The sequence below is a fragment of the Stigmatopora argus genome, chromosome 13 (assembly GCF_051989625.1).
Source record: "Stigmatopora argus isolate UIUO_Sarg chromosome 13, RoL_Sarg_1.0, whole genome shotgun sequence".
NCBI classification, from domain to species: Eukaryota; Metazoa; Chordata; class Actinopteri; order Syngnathiformes; family Syngnathidae; genus Stigmatopora; species Stigmatopora argus.
The window spans coordinates 6259074-6276328 of record NC_135399.1 but is presented as its reverse complement, the minus strand read 5'-3'; the positions used below and the strand labels follow the sequence as shown (position 1 = coordinate 6276328).

The following is a 17255-nucleotide window of genomic DNA, read 5'->3' as shown; positions in this document are numbered from 1 at the left end:
TAAAATGGTCCGGCCCACGTGAGATCAAGTTGATGTCAAAGCGGCCCGCGAACCAACCCGAGTTTGACACCCCTGCTTTAATGAATTTGAAGTGCAAATTTTATATAATGCTCTGTTAATCTCTTCAGCAAAACTTTTGATTGTGAAGCTGGTGTCCCAAACTAAAAATAGTGTATATTTTTATATTAAAAGACATCCTACGATGCTATAATACCCTCCGGACGCGCTGTGTTATAGAGCAGTGAACTTCAAGGTGGCACAACTTGTTCTCAGTGTGAAATGCAACGCTGGAAGGCAAGACAACTCATCTCCAGCGAAGCAGTGAGCCAATCATGTCCTAATAATTTTTACCTTACTGCTTCCATAATTAGTTGGATATCATCGTACTCAAAGTCAGATTGACTGAAAATAACCTGGCCTCAATTGCTATGAAAGTGTGAATTTAAATTCTGAGCATGTGCTAAAAGGCAAAGTTGCACATATTCAGGTGCATTTTTTTTTAATAGATCAGTGAAAAAAATGGCTACTTAGTATTGTGCCATGATAAAAATGTCTTCCTGCAAATGGGTATGTAAATTAATCACTGTTGCATTTCTTTTCCAGAAACAATTTGAAAGCAAAAAAGGAGATGGATTGATTTACTGTGGCCTGTCGTGGTGTCATCCACTATCACTTCTTTCATCCAACCAGTTTATCATCTCGTAGTCCTGGAGACAGATTATGCATTCCATATCTAAATGCTGATCCTTTCATCCCTCATGTAATCTGTTTTCTAACTCAGGGTGACTGCCAAATTTGGAGAAAAAAAAAGACCATCGGTCGATTTTGCTGTGAACTTTTTATTCACAAAACAAAAATGGGGGATTTTTTTAATTTTTATATAAATATATATATATATATATATATAAATCCCCCATTTTTGTTTTATATGTATAGGTTTTTATTTCAAAAAATACAAAAGACTAAACTAACAAAAATATAAAAGCCTAACCTCCCCCTTTCAAATAAATGAAAATAATAATTGTGGTTGAATCTCTTTTTAACTAATCTATCTTTAAATAAAAATAATAATAAATTAAAAATAAAGTACAGATGATTTTTTTTCACGTTTGTTTCATATCTAAATGTGAAAAAAATTGAAACGACTACATCTATTTTTAAAAATATGACAATATTAATAATATGTTTACTATTTATTCATTATCACCTTTCGAGTGTTATTGCATACCCAAAAGTGCATTTCTGCTTTGATTCATTTTAATGTTATTGTTTTTTGTTAACATATTAATTTATCATTTTATCTATTCATAAAAAATATAATTAAAAAACGTTCTATTTAAAAATTAGCTTCATATATGTGGGCCCGGCATATATAACAATTTCTGTTTTTAGTTATTTTAATTGTATACAATTCGTTTGAGTTTTATTAATTTATAATTGTGTTTATAAAAAAATCATATAAAGCAATATTTGATAATAAAAAATGTATGCATAGTTATCATTTATACCTAGCGTACATATATGTGGACATCATGTATGCTGTTAAATGATAAAAGTTTGGACCTACATTTTGTTTGTTTGTTTGTTTTTATTAGTCTATTATGGAATAGGGTCTACCACCCCCAAGACTCTGATAAGGATAAGCAGTACAGAAAATGAATGCATGGTCATTTTCCCTATCAATGGTTAACTCAAGAGAGGACATCAGCTATGTCCAAGGGCAAGTGATTGACCTTGCCATTTGAGTTAGCAAACTTGCCGTAAACAAAAAGCGCAGAGCGCCGTAACAAGTTGCGAAACTGGGGACAATCCTGGTTGAAATCAATCATGCACAATCAGCTGTTCATTCCCATCCCCGAATGCACACAGTCGTACATTCTTCTACACCAAATGTTATATATAGATCCGTGGCAACTGCAAGGTGCCACATCTGCTTTTTCTTTCATTTCCCGAGCGGCCGCTCCAAAGAATAACGAGACAATCATGCACACGCGTATGGATGGGTCCAGGACCACTAGTACACCTGCCAGATACGGTTCTATAAAAACACTTACTGGTGAGAGTCCAACCGGCAGAGAACCACGAAGCCCAACTGCCGGAGATCTGACGACAGCCGCCTCCCCAATCTCACACTCCCCACCGCTGTGATGTCATTCATTCATGCGTTTTCCCTGTAACCATGGCAACACTACCGCTTGGATTCTTTACATCTCTTTCCCCGTCTTTCTTTGTCCCCGTCTCCCTCCTCCGACTCTCCCGACTCTAGTGAACCCAGCAGAGAGGTACAGTTACACCCCCTTCGTCCACACAAGTGTCCCTCCCCTTCCATTCAAGTAGAAAAGAGGTCCTGGACAAACAAAAAAGCCCAAGAGTTTTGCACTTTTGTCGAGACAAGTGTCCGATAAAGACAACTGGCCGACTGGCGAGACACAAAGTAGCGCCTGGAATATATCCCGTTTCAACAAGAGCCAGCTGTCGCAATTTGCAGATAGACATGCAACAAAAACACAAGACTTGAGACCACGAACAGATGGGTTTGTCTGCCAGAAGCAGATACGTCGAAATGATTAAAAAAAAAAAAAAAACAAGCATGAATAGTTAATGGGGTGCCGTATTGACCTTGGAAAAAGTCACCCTTGCAGACACTTTTAAGCTGCATTCTCCGAATGCAAACATTTTTTTTTACTATTGGAGAGGACTACCAAATGACTAATGGATACCCCAATTAAGTCTGGAGACACAGTAAGTTAGCCTGTTAATTGCGGTCAGAGTAAGATGTCGGCGACCCAAAATGTTGAAAGAGCCATATTGGACACAAAAAAGCCAAAAAAAAAGTCTTGTCAGGAGCGGCTCATTTTGAGTCATTAAAGTTACTGTCATGAGCTCAGTTCGTCTCACCTCCTCCTGCTTCCCTGCTACTGGGTCAAAATCCCTCCGATCGCGCCACGACGTCTCGGCGCGATCGTAACACGTCTGGAAAAATTAAAAGCCTTATTTATATAAGCCTCATATTGAAGGAAACACATGCTGTATATTAGCCCACTATAAAAAAAGACTAAGTTGCTTCATGAGCATTCATGATTAAATGTTTATTTTTCACTGCATTCTGTAGAGAGCGACATGTCATGTGACTGCTTTGTTGTACGATGCTGCCTGTTTAACTCCATTTCAATGCTTCATTGCTTTGATGAAATTCAAGAAATGCAGTAAATAAATCAGATTTTTGATGTCATTTTTATTTTGAGGATTCAACAAAAGTTAGAGTTAAATATGGATGATGACACGCTGGAAGACATCTTCTATTTGACTTAAAATTCCAATACAGCATCACTATCAGCAATTTATTCGGAGCTCCAGCAGCCACTGACGAGCAGTCAGGGGAGCACCCTCGTAAGTGGACAAGTGTTTGGGTGAGAGGGGGAGGGATGCGATGCTCTGGCGACGTGTGCACAGGTTTCCTACCAAAAATGGGACCACGGCAGTGGACTGACTACATTTCTCATACAGAGTACCATTGCACTGTAAACGCTCTCAGTCCCTATGCCGATGATGGAGATTCAAGCAAGTGACCCAATCAAGTTTATGGTAAAATGTCAGTTATATTTGGCAGGTTTTTAGAGTAGAAAAGATGCCAAGTGTATTTTATTTGGGTTTTTTTTAAAGAAAAAAAGAAAACAATTTTAAAAAAAATTCAGTGTAAAATGTAAATATTGTAACTTATTACACTGCGATTCAAAAATAAAATAAAGGGCACAAAGCCCTTTATTTTATTTTTGAATCACAGAGTAATAAGTTACAATATTTCCATTTTACACTGAAAAAAATGTTTAAAAATTGTTTTTTTTTCTTTTTTTCTTTAAAAAATAAATAAAAAATAAAATACATTTGGCAATGCTGTTGGTGAAGAAAAAAGGTCCTGCAGTGGCACTTTGGTTCTGTAACGGTCTTTTGAAATTTGGCTAGGGTTTTTTCTTGTTACAATCGTGCTGAGACATCGTGGCGCGATCGGAGGGATTTTGACCCAGTAGCGGGGAAGCAGGAGGAGGCGAGACGAACTAAGCTCATGACAATAACTTTAATGACTCGAAAGCTTTACAAAATAACAAGGACTTGTACATCCCAAAACGAAACAAAACCGATGCAGGGAGAACTGTACCTTTGCGGCGATGTATGCAATGTCACGCAGGACGATCCAACAATGACTAACCACTTCCGTGGTGCTTAAATACACACCTCAGGAAGTAATCAAGGATCACTTGCAGCTGCTCTAACCTAACGGCAAGCCAGGAGCGACAAACGAGCCGCTCCTGACATTGCTGTTTGCTTATTTATTTCATATCTGATTAAATGTCCTTGTTAGTGTTAACAATATTTCCACCTGTGTGTATTTAATTTAGTCCTTTATCAATATCAATTTGATTTTTTACACTTTTAGGACAAATATTTTGGATTTTATGATGAATCAAGATTAATTCATTACAAAGCCGCAAAATTAAATAGTAGATATTTTTTTATTGAGTCCCACTTCTTATTTCTTTTCCATATAGTATGTCTGCATCTGCACACTGCACCATGACTGCTTTCCAGGACAAACCCACAAGCAATCCATGGTCACATGCACATACAGTACAGTAAATATAGCTTAGGCAAGTCCCAGCAAGCCCAGAGAATGACCCGAATGCCCATTCTTGACATGGTGTCCATTAATAGTCCTGGAAAGGAAACAGGGTGTGTGGGAGTTCCACCAGGCAAAGCTTGCCATCTTTAATATTATTGAGGAAAGGTCAGAACCAGCGTGTGTCATGAGTTCTCAAGGGAAAACCATATACTACTGTAAATCATGGTGTCAAACTAGTAGCCTGGGGGCCACTTCCGGCCCCCCGCTTCATTTTTTCTCGGTAAAATAAAATTTAAAGGCAAAGGCAAATGTCTAAAGGTGAAAAAGACAGAAAAAGTTTGCTATTAAGAGGCTCAAAAAGAGGAGTTGGACAATATTTGAGGTCAACAAAGCCTTTAAAGAATTCATCCACTCTCCTAACAGTTGTCGATCTGTTTGCTAATCGATTAGTCATCGATTAACGGTGGCAGACCTAATTTATCTACCATTGACGGTGCTAAACGTCTTGTCCATTTCAACTGCGAGGGGTGATTGATTCACCGCTCCCCTGTCAAAATGTCCATGGCTAGTGGCGTCAATGGCAGCCAAGTGAGTAAAATATTTATATGGTTTTCATTTTAGTGCTATGTTTTTGTTTCCTTGTTTTTTTGCACAGAGATCAACTCAAAGCAAATGTTGGAATTTAATCTCAGCCTCCTGGAAGTGTCCTATTTCCCAGATAAACCAGCTGTGACCCCCCGACGACCACCTGTCATTAGCTTTATTTGGATAACTGTCTGCTATGGATTTAAGTCCAAGATGTCTTGCTCATCTCCGGTCATTTTCCAACAGACGCAGGCTCCATATGTTTAAGAAATACAGTATTTTCTCAACTAAATTACACTTATTTTTATAGTTTGCATGTGCCTCTAAATTACTATATATCGCCACCTTCTTAAAATAATTCCTGAAGTATATTTTTTTTCAGGAAACAAAAAAATGAACCATTTATGATTCAAAATATATTTTTAACAAACAATTTTGAAAGAAAAATCACAATTATTTTTGGATGGTAAACTGCAAAAATATGGGAAAGATTTCCAATAACGAAGTTTTAAAAATTCTCTTACTTCATTTCCCAAACATTATTAAATGTTGTTGAAAGACAAGTATTGTAAGATTTTGTTAATATAACTTAGTTTTAGACTCTTTTGTAATGTGTCCAGTGTTTTTTCCAATATGCTCAACATTTTTTGTAATGACGCGCCTCGTTTAGTGAATTTACAGTATTTTTCTTAGTCAATGGTGAGATACAGTTCATGTTGTGGTAAATTAAACTGAGCAGGTGAACCTGTGTGCTACAAAAGTCTGCAGTTCACCCCCATTCGCTATTAGAATAAGCCCATCTGTGAGCTCCCATGAAACAAAAGCAGAGTTTGGTGCCATGACACATAGGCAGAGTTATGTTCTCCAACAACTGTGCTTAGAATAAAAGAAAAGAAAAAAGAACAGCCTTTCCTTATCAGCCCGATGTTTTGTTTCTTTTGTCAGTATCATACAAGCACAGACTGATAAAGTCCTCGGAGAGTGGAATGATTTCCCCAGGTGGCATTCACAGACAGCCTCGCAGGCTTTTTGGAGGTTTGTGTGCACAGCAAAACATTCTACACGTTTTTTTTAATAATAAAAACGCTGCCAGGCAAGCTCACACGGCACAAAATAACAGAAGAGACAATGAACATTTAAACATCTCTGGATACTACCAAAGAAACACAAACACAGACCTTAAAGTGAAAGCATCCTGCAGTTCTGCTTGAGCGCTTTTCCAACAAGAGGTAACATCAGATAGGCATAGACACAAGGTACAAGACTTCAACCACATTGAGATGCAGCGAGTGAGTATAAAAAAACCCTCAACATCCACACTGGTGAGCTCCAATCCACTACTGACATCCCATCAGAGAGACTCACAGAAAAGAGAGAGGGGGGCAGGGGGTGTGGATGGGTAGGAGTGTGCCAGTTTGCCTGAACCATGGAGGGGGGGGGCTTTTTTTTCTAGTCCAAAGAGACCAAGTGTGTATTAAAGGATTCACCGCTTTTGAAGGAGATAAACCATCATTTGATTCTATAATATATTCCTGTCAACAGCAGCTAACTAGTAATGATAATAACATTGATTCGCCCAGTCTTGCTCTCAGAGGTTCAATTTGTGAATAATCAGTCAGCTGACTGATTAGTTGACATAATGGAAGACTTGACAAGGAAAAGTGGAAATGAAAACAAAACACAGATTTGGATGATTGTAAGAAACCACTACGCTTTAGTGTGCTATTTATTTCACAGCTTCTATTCTTTCCATTCTTTTGTAGAGATGAATGAGGAGGAGGAGGTTGAAATCTGGCCGCTGCTTGGCGGCAATGCGTGAAACAGGACTGAATGTGGGAGACACGGGGTGGGAGGGGTGTCAAACAAACAGTTAGACAATCAAGTGAAAGGGAAAGCGTGGAGTTAAAACAGAAAGGGCAAATAAAGGAGCAGATGTGCAGAGGACCGAGAAAAGAGCCGACTAAAAGCAAACCCCCAGACCACAGCAAGTGCCGCCAGTGTTAGCCTCCCTTGCCCACTACTCGAACCCCCTTAAGACCTTCCACCAGTCCAGCTCCCTAAGTGCATCTGTTGGTCAGGACAAACTTAGCCAAGAGCAAGATTGCAGTACAAATGAGTTTAAACACAAGAATTTCAAACTGAAAAAGACATCAATTTTTACAAGAAACACCTCCATGAGCAGGTTGTATTCAAGTATGTATTGGTCAATTGAGAGAGCATTTGGGGGTCCCCAATTTTATTTTTATAGCATAAAATCATCACTTTATTTACATGCAATTATATTACGTAACATTAAAACAGACAAATAAACTACCTCCATTCATTTTCTGTATCGCTTATCCTCACAAGGTTGAACACCCTGTATTGGTTGCCAGCCAATCGCAGGACCAGTGTGATGCAGAGCGGTGCGCCTTACAATGCGGTGCGCCTTATATATGGAAAAAACATTAAAATGTGTCATTCATTGAGGGTGCGCCTTATAATGTGGTGTGCCTTATAGTCGTGAAAATACGGTGTATATATAAAGCTAAGTTTGAGTATATATAGATAATTAAAGATGAATGTTCTTATTAACTCAGCCACTGACAGAAAATCAATTTCAACTAGAATATAGGAGGCATTGAATCATGTTTGAATGCCATTGACTGCACTAAACGTCCAATCCATTTTGACTCGGAGATCTCGCAGGGATCATCCAAGGCAAAATGTCTATCGCTCTTATTGGCAGCTATTATTAAGATTAATAATATCTAGATTAACGATAATAACAGTTGTTGTTGCTTCCATAGCCTCATTGTTGTCAATGGGAATATGAAAAAAATTGAGAAAGTTTCAATTTGTGTCTGCATATTTTGATACACTGCCGTTGGGAGAATAAAGTAACTTTTAAAAACTACATCAAAAGGACTGAGTGCTTTTGTCTTTCCCCGAGTAAGGGCATGAGATAAAATGCAGTCAGTATTTACAGAGATGCCGCAGTGGTCTGTCAAAGCTCCATCCTGGAGCTATAAACAGGAAAGTGCGAGATCGAGAGCTTGACAAGTGGCTCTCATTTATCTCCTGCAGGCGAGTCACTTTCTGAGGAGGGAGAATTTCACCTTTTTATTTATTTTTTAGGAATTTAACTGATAGCCACCACTCTAAGCAAAAAATAAATATGCTCACATGGCTTTTTCCATGTCAAAAGTAATTAGCATAGCCGAGAAAAAAAAAAGAAGAGAAACAATCGGTGAGCTGAGAGCATCCAGTTTGGTTGCTTAACTAAATCCTCAGCCGTTCCCTAAATGATAAACCCAAACGTGGATGCTGCCAGTTGGACTGCAAAACTCTGGATCAACACGATTACTTTGGGCTGGCTGCTGCACATCAACGTAATCCCCAAAGACGAGGTTGTACAGTGTTTCATGCGTAGAAGCAAAGTCAGGTCCTTAATTTTAATGTGCTTCCACTTTTATAACTCCAAAACGAGCCCTAAAAATAAATACATTTAATTAAAAAAATTAAATGACATTTTACAGGCAATATATATTTCATGACTTATGGGTATTTGTTAACATGATTAGTTCAACATCTACATTTAGTTTTTATTTCAGGTATTCATTCGATTTGTATTGATTTATTTTAACATTTAATATTCAGACTTTTTTCTATTCTATAATTTTTTATTCTTTCTTGTGTACTGACTTTAATTGGTAATGATTTATGTCAACGGTGTCAGACTCGGGTTGGTTTGCGGGCCGCTAACGTCAACTCGATTTTATGTGGGCCGGACCATTTTAGATATAATATTTAGATTTTTTTAAATAAATTGATTAAAAGAACTGGATTAAAAGCCCTGAATATTCAGTTTTTTTATAGATCTAAATTCTAAAGCAATGTTTATTTTAGCTTTTTTATATATTTTAAAATTTTATAAAATGATTTTTGAACTAAAAACACAGAAAAATTGATTAAAAAATTACAATTATTGATTTAAAAGGGGGGAAATCAGGAAATATAATATACATCTATACTCTTCATTTTAATTTGATCCTAAAACAGAAAGTCGGCACTCATGATTTACTTTCCCGGGCCACACAAAATGATGTGGCGGGCCAGATTTGGCCCCCAGGCCGCCACTTCGACAGCTGTGATTTATGTCAATAAATATTTAGTAGTCAACAATATCTTATATTACTTTTTATTTCATTTTCACATTGCTGTTCCTCCATAACAACCATCAAAACCATTTAGAGGCTCATATTGGAAATAAACTGGCAAATTGTATGGGGTTGGGGGATCGGTGGGGGTGGTGCTGTGTGTACTCAGCAGGGCTCATTTCCTGATTCCTCGGTCAGATGCCGATTTGTCTTTTGTGTGAAGGATCCACAATGACATGAGCTTCCGCCAAACATGGCATCCGTCGCCATGGAATCACACAAAGAGAGAAAGCGGGGTCGGTCAGGGCATTTTTACACGTTTAGCCCTCTAAATCGGATGCATGCATCTCCAATACAGCCACTTTCCTCTTAGTATTTGATGCAACATACATTTTTTCCCCCAAAATTTAAATTAAATTTAACTTTTAATAAGTAGCTAATTAAGTTGACATGAAATGAAAATGCTTCTTTGCTGTACTGATTTAGCTTACATTGAATTTTAACTAAAAGAAATTGATTGCTGGTCGGTATATTTACAGTACAAATAGGTGTACTTGCACTACCTGTAACTTTTGTTGTAAAGCTGCACTCATTTAACCTCACTCAGGTCGCTGGGGGTTCTGGAGCCTATCCCAGCTTACTTCGGGCCAGAGGCCGGGGACACCCTGAATCGGTGGCCAGCCAATCACAGGGCACGAGGAAGCGGACAACCATTCACGCTCACACTCTTACCTACGGGCAATTTTAGATTGTCCAATCAGCCTACCATGCATGCTTTTGGAATGTGGAAGGAAACCGGAGTACCCGGAGAAAACCCATGTAGGCCCAGGGAGAACATGCAAACTCCACATTGGTGGACGGACCTGGATTTGAACCCAGGACCCCAGAGCTGTGAGACTGACACGCTAACCACTCAAGCTCCCAGGCCACCAAGTTGAGAGTTTTAGGATTTACATTTAAAATTTAGATTTAACATTAGAGTTTAGAGTTCACATTGGTATTTACAATTTAAATTTATCATTTAAATTTACCATTCAAATGTATGATTTAGATTTAGCACTCACTTAGAAATACTACATACTGTAGTTGCTAAACATTGTTGTGAATGTGCAAAAAAAGGGGGACCAAAATGTTCACACCATATTTGAAATACTGTGTGGCACTCAATATGAGAAAATGTTGCCATCTTTTTATCTGAGCACAACTTTACAAACTGTGTCCCATTTAGTTGCGTGTGCTTGTACTTCAAGTACGTGTATTAGTACTACAAGCAGGTGTACTTGCATATATGTACCTGTTGTGAAAATATGCACACTCGTGGTAAAAGTACAGATATGACGTAATCGCAATAAGATTCATGCTTTCAGTTGTAGTTCAGAAATAATAATGGTGATAACTGTTGTTTTGTGGGGAAAAAAAAGAACAAACGCTAAAAGCCCTTTCGAAAGATTTACGGAGTTTGATAAACTTTCCATTCGATCTCTCAGGAATTCAGTGTTTGCGTCAAGTTTGTTTTGCAATCATTCGCTGCCAGCCTCTCAGTTAAAATAGATTGGAAGTTGAGCATCATGAACAGCAGCCAAGGAGTTTGGAACTCAGTGTTCAGTAATATTTTAGTTGTATCTTTTACACCAGTACAACTGCTGCTGTTCCTTAGCTTGTCACTAAGACCAGACTGAGTAACCTTTTACTGAAGGTCAACTTCATGAAATGTCATACACAGCAGCCTCACCAGAGTAGGTAATACAAGGAATGGTGTTCCAAGTACGACATTTTCGTAGCCCTCTTTTCACTAATGTTTGCATGGTGCTCTGTTTCCATTTATCCATTAAGGCTATCGCCACTGACGCTTCCGGTGCCTTCTATTTTTGACTTTCTTCTCCCGCCCCTCCATCAAAACAAGTTTTGCAATTTGTCAAATGGAGTCATGACTCTAAGGCACAAAGCCATTGTGAAGAGAAGACAACCCACTGGGCTTTAGTTGGCTTTTAATAGAGTGTGGGCAAGTGGAGGTGTAAAAAAACAAAACAATATATATATATATAAGGGTCATTTTCACATAATTCAGCAAATAACGGTAAAGACACTTTCAGAAAATGAATAATTTACAAAATGCAATTCAAGCATTCTGATTATCTCTAATTAGCAACACTAGCACTGCCTGGAAATATCTTAGCTGGAACTTTAATGAAAACATAATTAATTAAAATTTAAAAAATATGGATTGGTCTTTCCCGTTATTCCAAAAACGGTAAAGACCAAGCATAACGGAAAAGACAGTATGGTGAAACTTCAGTCTATGTCAGGGAAAAACTAAGACCTTTATGTGTTTTGTTGTGGGTATCAGTAGTGTGGAAAAGGCCATTAAGAACTAGTGGCAATTATATAAAGTACTCTTAGTTGCAATTTCAGTAAAATGATGGTAACAGTGTACCCCAGCCCTTATATTGGGATATCTGCCGGGGAAACTTTGAAGTCAAATTCAATAAAAAAAATTTGTTTTTTTTTTTCTTTTTTCTTAAAGCCCTGCAAAAATAAAATATACACATTGATTAATATCTGTAAACTTTATTGTAATACAACTCGAACACATATATACGGTCTTACGGAAGAAATTGTAAATACAGATTTACTGTCAACAACATGAAATTGTCTTAAAGCCTAAACATCTTAAGCTAATACTGACAAATGATAAAGAAGTTGCCAATATAATCAAAGTTAGCAATGATCAAATGATAGGATACTTGAGTGCACAATCTTAACAGTTGTAGTTCCCTAGGTCTACATCAAAAACATGCTGCTTTCCAGTGCGTGAGGTTCCTCCTGTTGTTGTAGGAGGTGGCAATCTCATAACAATATTGTCTATGTGTATGTCATCCAAGTCATCCATTTCAGGATACACAAACAAAGGTTTTTTCATAACACTGGACTTGCGACGCATAAATTGCACCAGAGCTTCATCATCTTCATCAAAGTTTTGAATGATCTTTCCCACAAAATGTTGAACGGACTTTTTCCCGCAATACTTCACAAGAACAAAATCACCTAACTTCAGATTTGTGGTACTGACTTCATCTTCGATAGGAAAGATTTCAGTAGATTCTTCCAGGCTGTCATAATCAGAGAGTGCTGCCTTATTAGCGAAGGGCCTGATCTGGACAGGTGACAAATGTTCTCTGTCACAAGATACTGATGCTCCATGCTGAAAGAAAGCACAAATCATTATATATTATTATATTCACGTCAAATTGGTACAGTATTGACAAGAGACAAGGTGATTGAATTAAGCTGTTACATATATAAATAGGGAGTGAGATTAAATTAAAGTAAATGGCTGCTTGATGAATAATAGCACTGACATCTTTTCTTCGTCATGTAAGACTGTTGTTCCAAACAACTCTTTTATAACATTCAATTTTGTCCATCTTCACGTAATGGTCTATAATGTTAAATCAATGTCACAGCACCATCTCTGTTTGATAAAGTCAACATTTTCAGCAATTTTACCACCCTGACTTTAACTGTGCAAGAGCAGAAGGGTAAGAACCTCAAACATTCAGCAAAATGCATGCACAATTTAAAAACCAGAGCCAACCTCATTAGCTGGCTGATCCTTTTGGCGAGCTGGCTGGTCCTCAAGGATGTCTTGTCGGTCCTGGGTATCTGTAAGGGCAGCAACTTGGTAGGTCAGGTCCTGAAAAACAGATTGATTCTCATAGCAATGACATGTTCTTGGCAAACAAATGGTACTACTGTAGGCATAATCCAAATTGTTTCTGTATCTAACAGACAGTTTAATAATGTTTATGGTACTGTACTGTAATTTCTCTTCTACTGTTAAAGCTTGTGAACAAAGTCCCACTTGTGGTTAATAAAGTATATTGTTATCATTAAATGTAACAATTTTAACATTGTTCATGTGAAAAGCAGTACCTTTGGTCTGTCATCAAGAGTCCTTGGTGGTAAGCTCTGGGAGGTGGCCGGCTGGTCCTGAACAACATCATGAGGTGGCGAGTCTGGGTAGCAAGCTATGCTTGTCTCGTCATCACTGCCATTCCATTCACTTTGCTCATCATCACTTCGCTCAACTCCGTCGTCGCTGTCACTTTCCTCACTTGACTCCGTCAGAGGTTCTTTTCCATTGCTCCCACGTCCTTGTTGACAGGCCTTTGTCATCAAAGCATTCCAAGATTTCCAATATGCATATTCTTGTCTTTCAGTAACACTCAGAATTGATAGATCCATATGTACAACGTCATATCCATTTTCCAATCTCCTTTGAAATAATTGTAATTGCTTCTCTGTCAGTTTGGCTTCTAGTGCTTCCAATGCCAAGTTTTCTTTTTTTCTCTGTGTTGTGCCAACTCTCTTGTTCATTTTGGTTTTCTCTGCATTGGTTACTGCAGGTTTGTAAATTTTCTTGGTTTCTGTGTCTGGTTCTTTCACTTGGAGCCTTCGTAGTGGAGGGTGACATTCACAGTCTGTCTTGCAGAAGCAAGACAGCTTTCTATGCAGCAGCACACCTTTTCGAGGTACAATCACTTGGTGGATCAACATTGTGCCTTGTATGGTTTCGCCCTGTAAATTTTGTACTATGTTATCTACGTCATTAATGTCTTTTGTGTTGACTTCAATGATTTTCACTTCAGATCTCTTCATGTTGTTCAGGAGGTCAGTGCAACTGAGGATGTCAGTCCCGCTGGCAACTAGCCTATCTGCAACTCTCTTTATTGCCGCACCAATTCCATCAGCTGGGCCCTTCCCATGGGATGTCTCCAGGAAGTTCCAAGTTACCCTTTCAAAGTGGTACTTACTGAAGGGGAGGAGACACATCAGCTGCAAGTTCGTTTTGTTTTTGTACTGGCTAGTTGGCCCATCAGAAACTACATGAAGCACCTTGACCCCCTTACTTCTGAGATCACTGAGGACCGGGTCAAGATGGGCCCACACAGAAGAGGCATTATGTCTACAATCGTGACTGATAGTACAATAACATTGGATATATTTTGTACCATCCTCCTTGGCCAACGTGGCATGAGCGGTGTGCAAAGTTATTTGTCTCCTGCTTCCCCCAAAATGCATGGCCTGGATTTCTGTAGTTGCTTTACACCCATAATTTTCTGAAAAATCAATCTGGAGGACACATGCATCTGCAGACAACCTGGATTTTACTAGTCTGAGCTCCTTGTACTGGTGAATGATACGATATTGGTGCCCCATAAGAGCCACAAGGTCTTTCTCAAGGTCATCACAGAGTTTCGCAATGGTGACAGATTTTTCTTTCTTCTGGATGACAACAACATCAATTGGCCCATTATTTGTCATTCTGGTCTCTACTCCCTTCTCCCATTCGTGGTATAACACTTGCTCCTTTGATTGCCTTATGTCATCAGTTCCATCCCTGTAGATCTTTTTGATGTATTTCTTGCAGACAGCACAGTTTCTAAACATACAATCATGCCTCTCTACAGAGCAGGTTGCAGCTGAGAGTAAGTCACTGGGGTTACGGGACGTAAGTAGTCCAATGTTGTGCAATTTTAATGCTTTCAACTCAAAATTTGCATGCTGCTTGCACTTGACTGTGTCTCTTCCGGTCACATCTGGGTGCACACAATAAAACGGTTTCCGTCTGGTGAACCCCACATAACTAAGCTTCAAATCTGGGTTTTGAGCCTTGAACTTGACATACAAATTTTGCAAAGTGTCATTGAGATATCTCTTCTGCCTTTTGTCTTTATGCACTGTCTTGGTGTCTTTTTTGCCAGCTGCAGGGGTACTATTGATGTCCTCGAGGAAAAATTTCTTGACATGCCCAGACACAGTTTTACTGTAGTCATAATTTCGTGTCTGACGGGAGTGCTGCAAGAGGGATTTACAGTTGACATTTCTAGTTATACCATGCCTGGTCAGCTGCAAATCATCTTTCGCCTTGTTGATCAATCTGTACTTTTGTAGAATGGGACCAACAACTGCAGCGTGTATAGCCTTTCTTTCATTTTGTCGCTTTTTGCTGGCTAGTACCTTTGCTTTGAGATCATCTTTGATAGCATAGCAGAATGTTAGCTCCTTCCTTATCCTGTTGTTATTCCCGCTGGAAAGGAGGGAATATGCCTTCGATGCTGGAGAATCGCTGATCACGTTAACACTCAACTGCTGAGCATTCTGCATTCTGCTGATCTTTCTTTTCAATTTCCGTATTTCAGTTTGATATTGCTTGATCTGAGCATTATTCTTGGTAATTGTTCTGTATGCTTTGCGGTCCCGGGCTTGCGTCTTTCTCCTGCCAGCTTTCTTTTGTGTTGATGGTTGCGATGGTCCTGGTTGTGGTTCACCAAATTCATCAGCATCTGGGCTAGGTGGGGGAGTGCTTGGCAGATCCTCTTCCAGTTGTTGGAATTTCTTGCTCCTTTGCTTTCGTTGGTTGAGCTTCCATTTTCTTCTCAGTTGCCTTTGCTCCCTCTCTGAAAGCTTGTGAATATTTGGAATCTTTCCTTGTGCCTTTCTTTTCTGATATCGTTCCCTTTCTTTCTCTAAATATTTGTGATAGGCTCCAGGGTCATTTTTAATCTTCTCCCTGCATTTGCGCATCGCTGCAGCATTAGATTTTTTCGCAGGTGGCTTACCGCCTTTTTTCTTAAATGGATTCATGTTCTGGAAATTTTACAAATCAAAGCAGGAATTAGTATACACATAAACATAGCATAACATGTTAGCGTCATCTCTACATATCTGTTGTATATTTAAAAATATGTATTTCATCTCTACATATCTATTGTATACACCTTTTCTACTTAGTCTTTCCCGTTATATGATACGTCTTTCCCGTTATAACGGTAAAGACAAAATTTATTAACGGTAAAGACACAACATTCCACCTCAGCCTTTGACATTGGTAGATGGTATTTCTTGGCACTCAGTAAATGATAGTGTTCTGCATGCATACACCATGCCCAGTTCATTAAAAAGCAAAGTAATTATGTTCACCAAGTTTTTAGGACATCGGTAAAGACATGGAATTGTTACGACATTTCACAGGTATGGTCCTTACCTTGGTTTTAGTTTCATTCTCATGGCTTCTGCTTAGCTGGCGTTGACAATATGGCTGACAACATCCTGGTACTTCTCCCACACCAGCCACCTGGTGTATTTACTGTGAATTTTTTGGTGTATTTCTCATGTGATAACGGTAAAGACACACTAACTGATATGAAAGGTACATCAGTAAAACTGTTTGCAGTTGCAATTCTTTTGCATTTTTCTCAAAGACAACTTGAGTGAAAATACTATTGAAACAAATCTAAACAACACATTCTAAATAGAGACAAACAAATAAATCATAACCCGACTTTTCATTCCTATAAACTGTGACACTAGATTCTGGACATCTAACGGAGTGGACAAATTCAACATAAACTGGCTCTCAATGTATTTGTGTCTCAAATAGATTTCTCTTAAAATTGGTGCCAAATGTAGTATAATATGTGGCAAACAAAGCAGTAGTAATTAATTTTTATAACTTTGTAACACATAAAGGGAAAGTCCAGGGCCATATCTTTACCGTTATTTGCTGAATTATGTGAAAATGACCCATAAGTACTTTTTTGGTGAAAAAAAAAAAGAATTTGGGCCGTATTGCATTTGCAAATAGATTAGCATGACACAGTGGCGGTCCGTGCATTTTCTCGTTCTTCAACGGGTAAAATCCACTTCCGAGCAGCATTTAATGATTAAATACAAATACTGGAGCTTTTCAGACATTACAACCGGGCCGGGGGGTGATTTCCCCGGGAAAAGACAGCGATGGACGACAATGGCGAAACGGCAAAAAATGCACTAAAATGGGGTAAAATCCACTTCCTAGCAGCATTTAGTGATTAATTACAAACACTGGAGGTTTTCAGATATCAGAACCG

At 38.6% G+C, this 17255-nt stretch overlaps 2 protein-coding genes across 5 annotated transcripts in view; both read right to left on the bottom strand.

The window, feature by feature from the left end:
* Positions 1-6525, bottom strand: part of myo16 (myosin XVI) — a 99411-nt gene extending 92886 nt beyond the window's left edge. Inside the window, exon 1 of one of the 3 annotated variants that reach the window (XM_077617754.1) lies at positions 6382-6525. The gene's annotated coding sequence lies outside the window, so the exon portion shown is untranslated. Of the gene's footprint in view, positions 1-2054; positions 2201-4156; positions 4190-6381 lie in introns of those variants that run through there. The other 2 variants (XM_077617753.1, XM_077617755.1) reach the window with 2 other exon arrangements.
* Positions 6526-11894: 5369 nt separating this feature from the next.
* LOC144087065 (uncharacterized) lies at positions 11895-16910 on the bottom strand. Of its 2 annotated transcripts, XM_077617340.1 has the most exons (4): positions 16391-16907; positions 13276-15993; positions 12938-13036; positions 11895-12544 (listed from the first exon to the last, which is right to left on the bottom strand). In XM_077617340.1, exons 2-4 carry the CDS (start codon positions 15988-15990, stop codon positions 12101-12103), a joined length of 3258 nt encoding a protein of 1085 aa, XP_077473466.1. In that variant the 5' UTR covers positions 15991-15993; positions 16391-16907; the 3' UTR covers positions 11895-12100. The 2 variants fall into 2 exon arrangements, with proteins under 2 accessions (XP_077473466.1, XP_077473467.1); XM_077617341.1 differs by having other exon boundaries at positions 12236-12544; positions 12938-13005; positions 13276-16910.
* Positions 16911-17255: the final 345 nt, after the last annotated feature.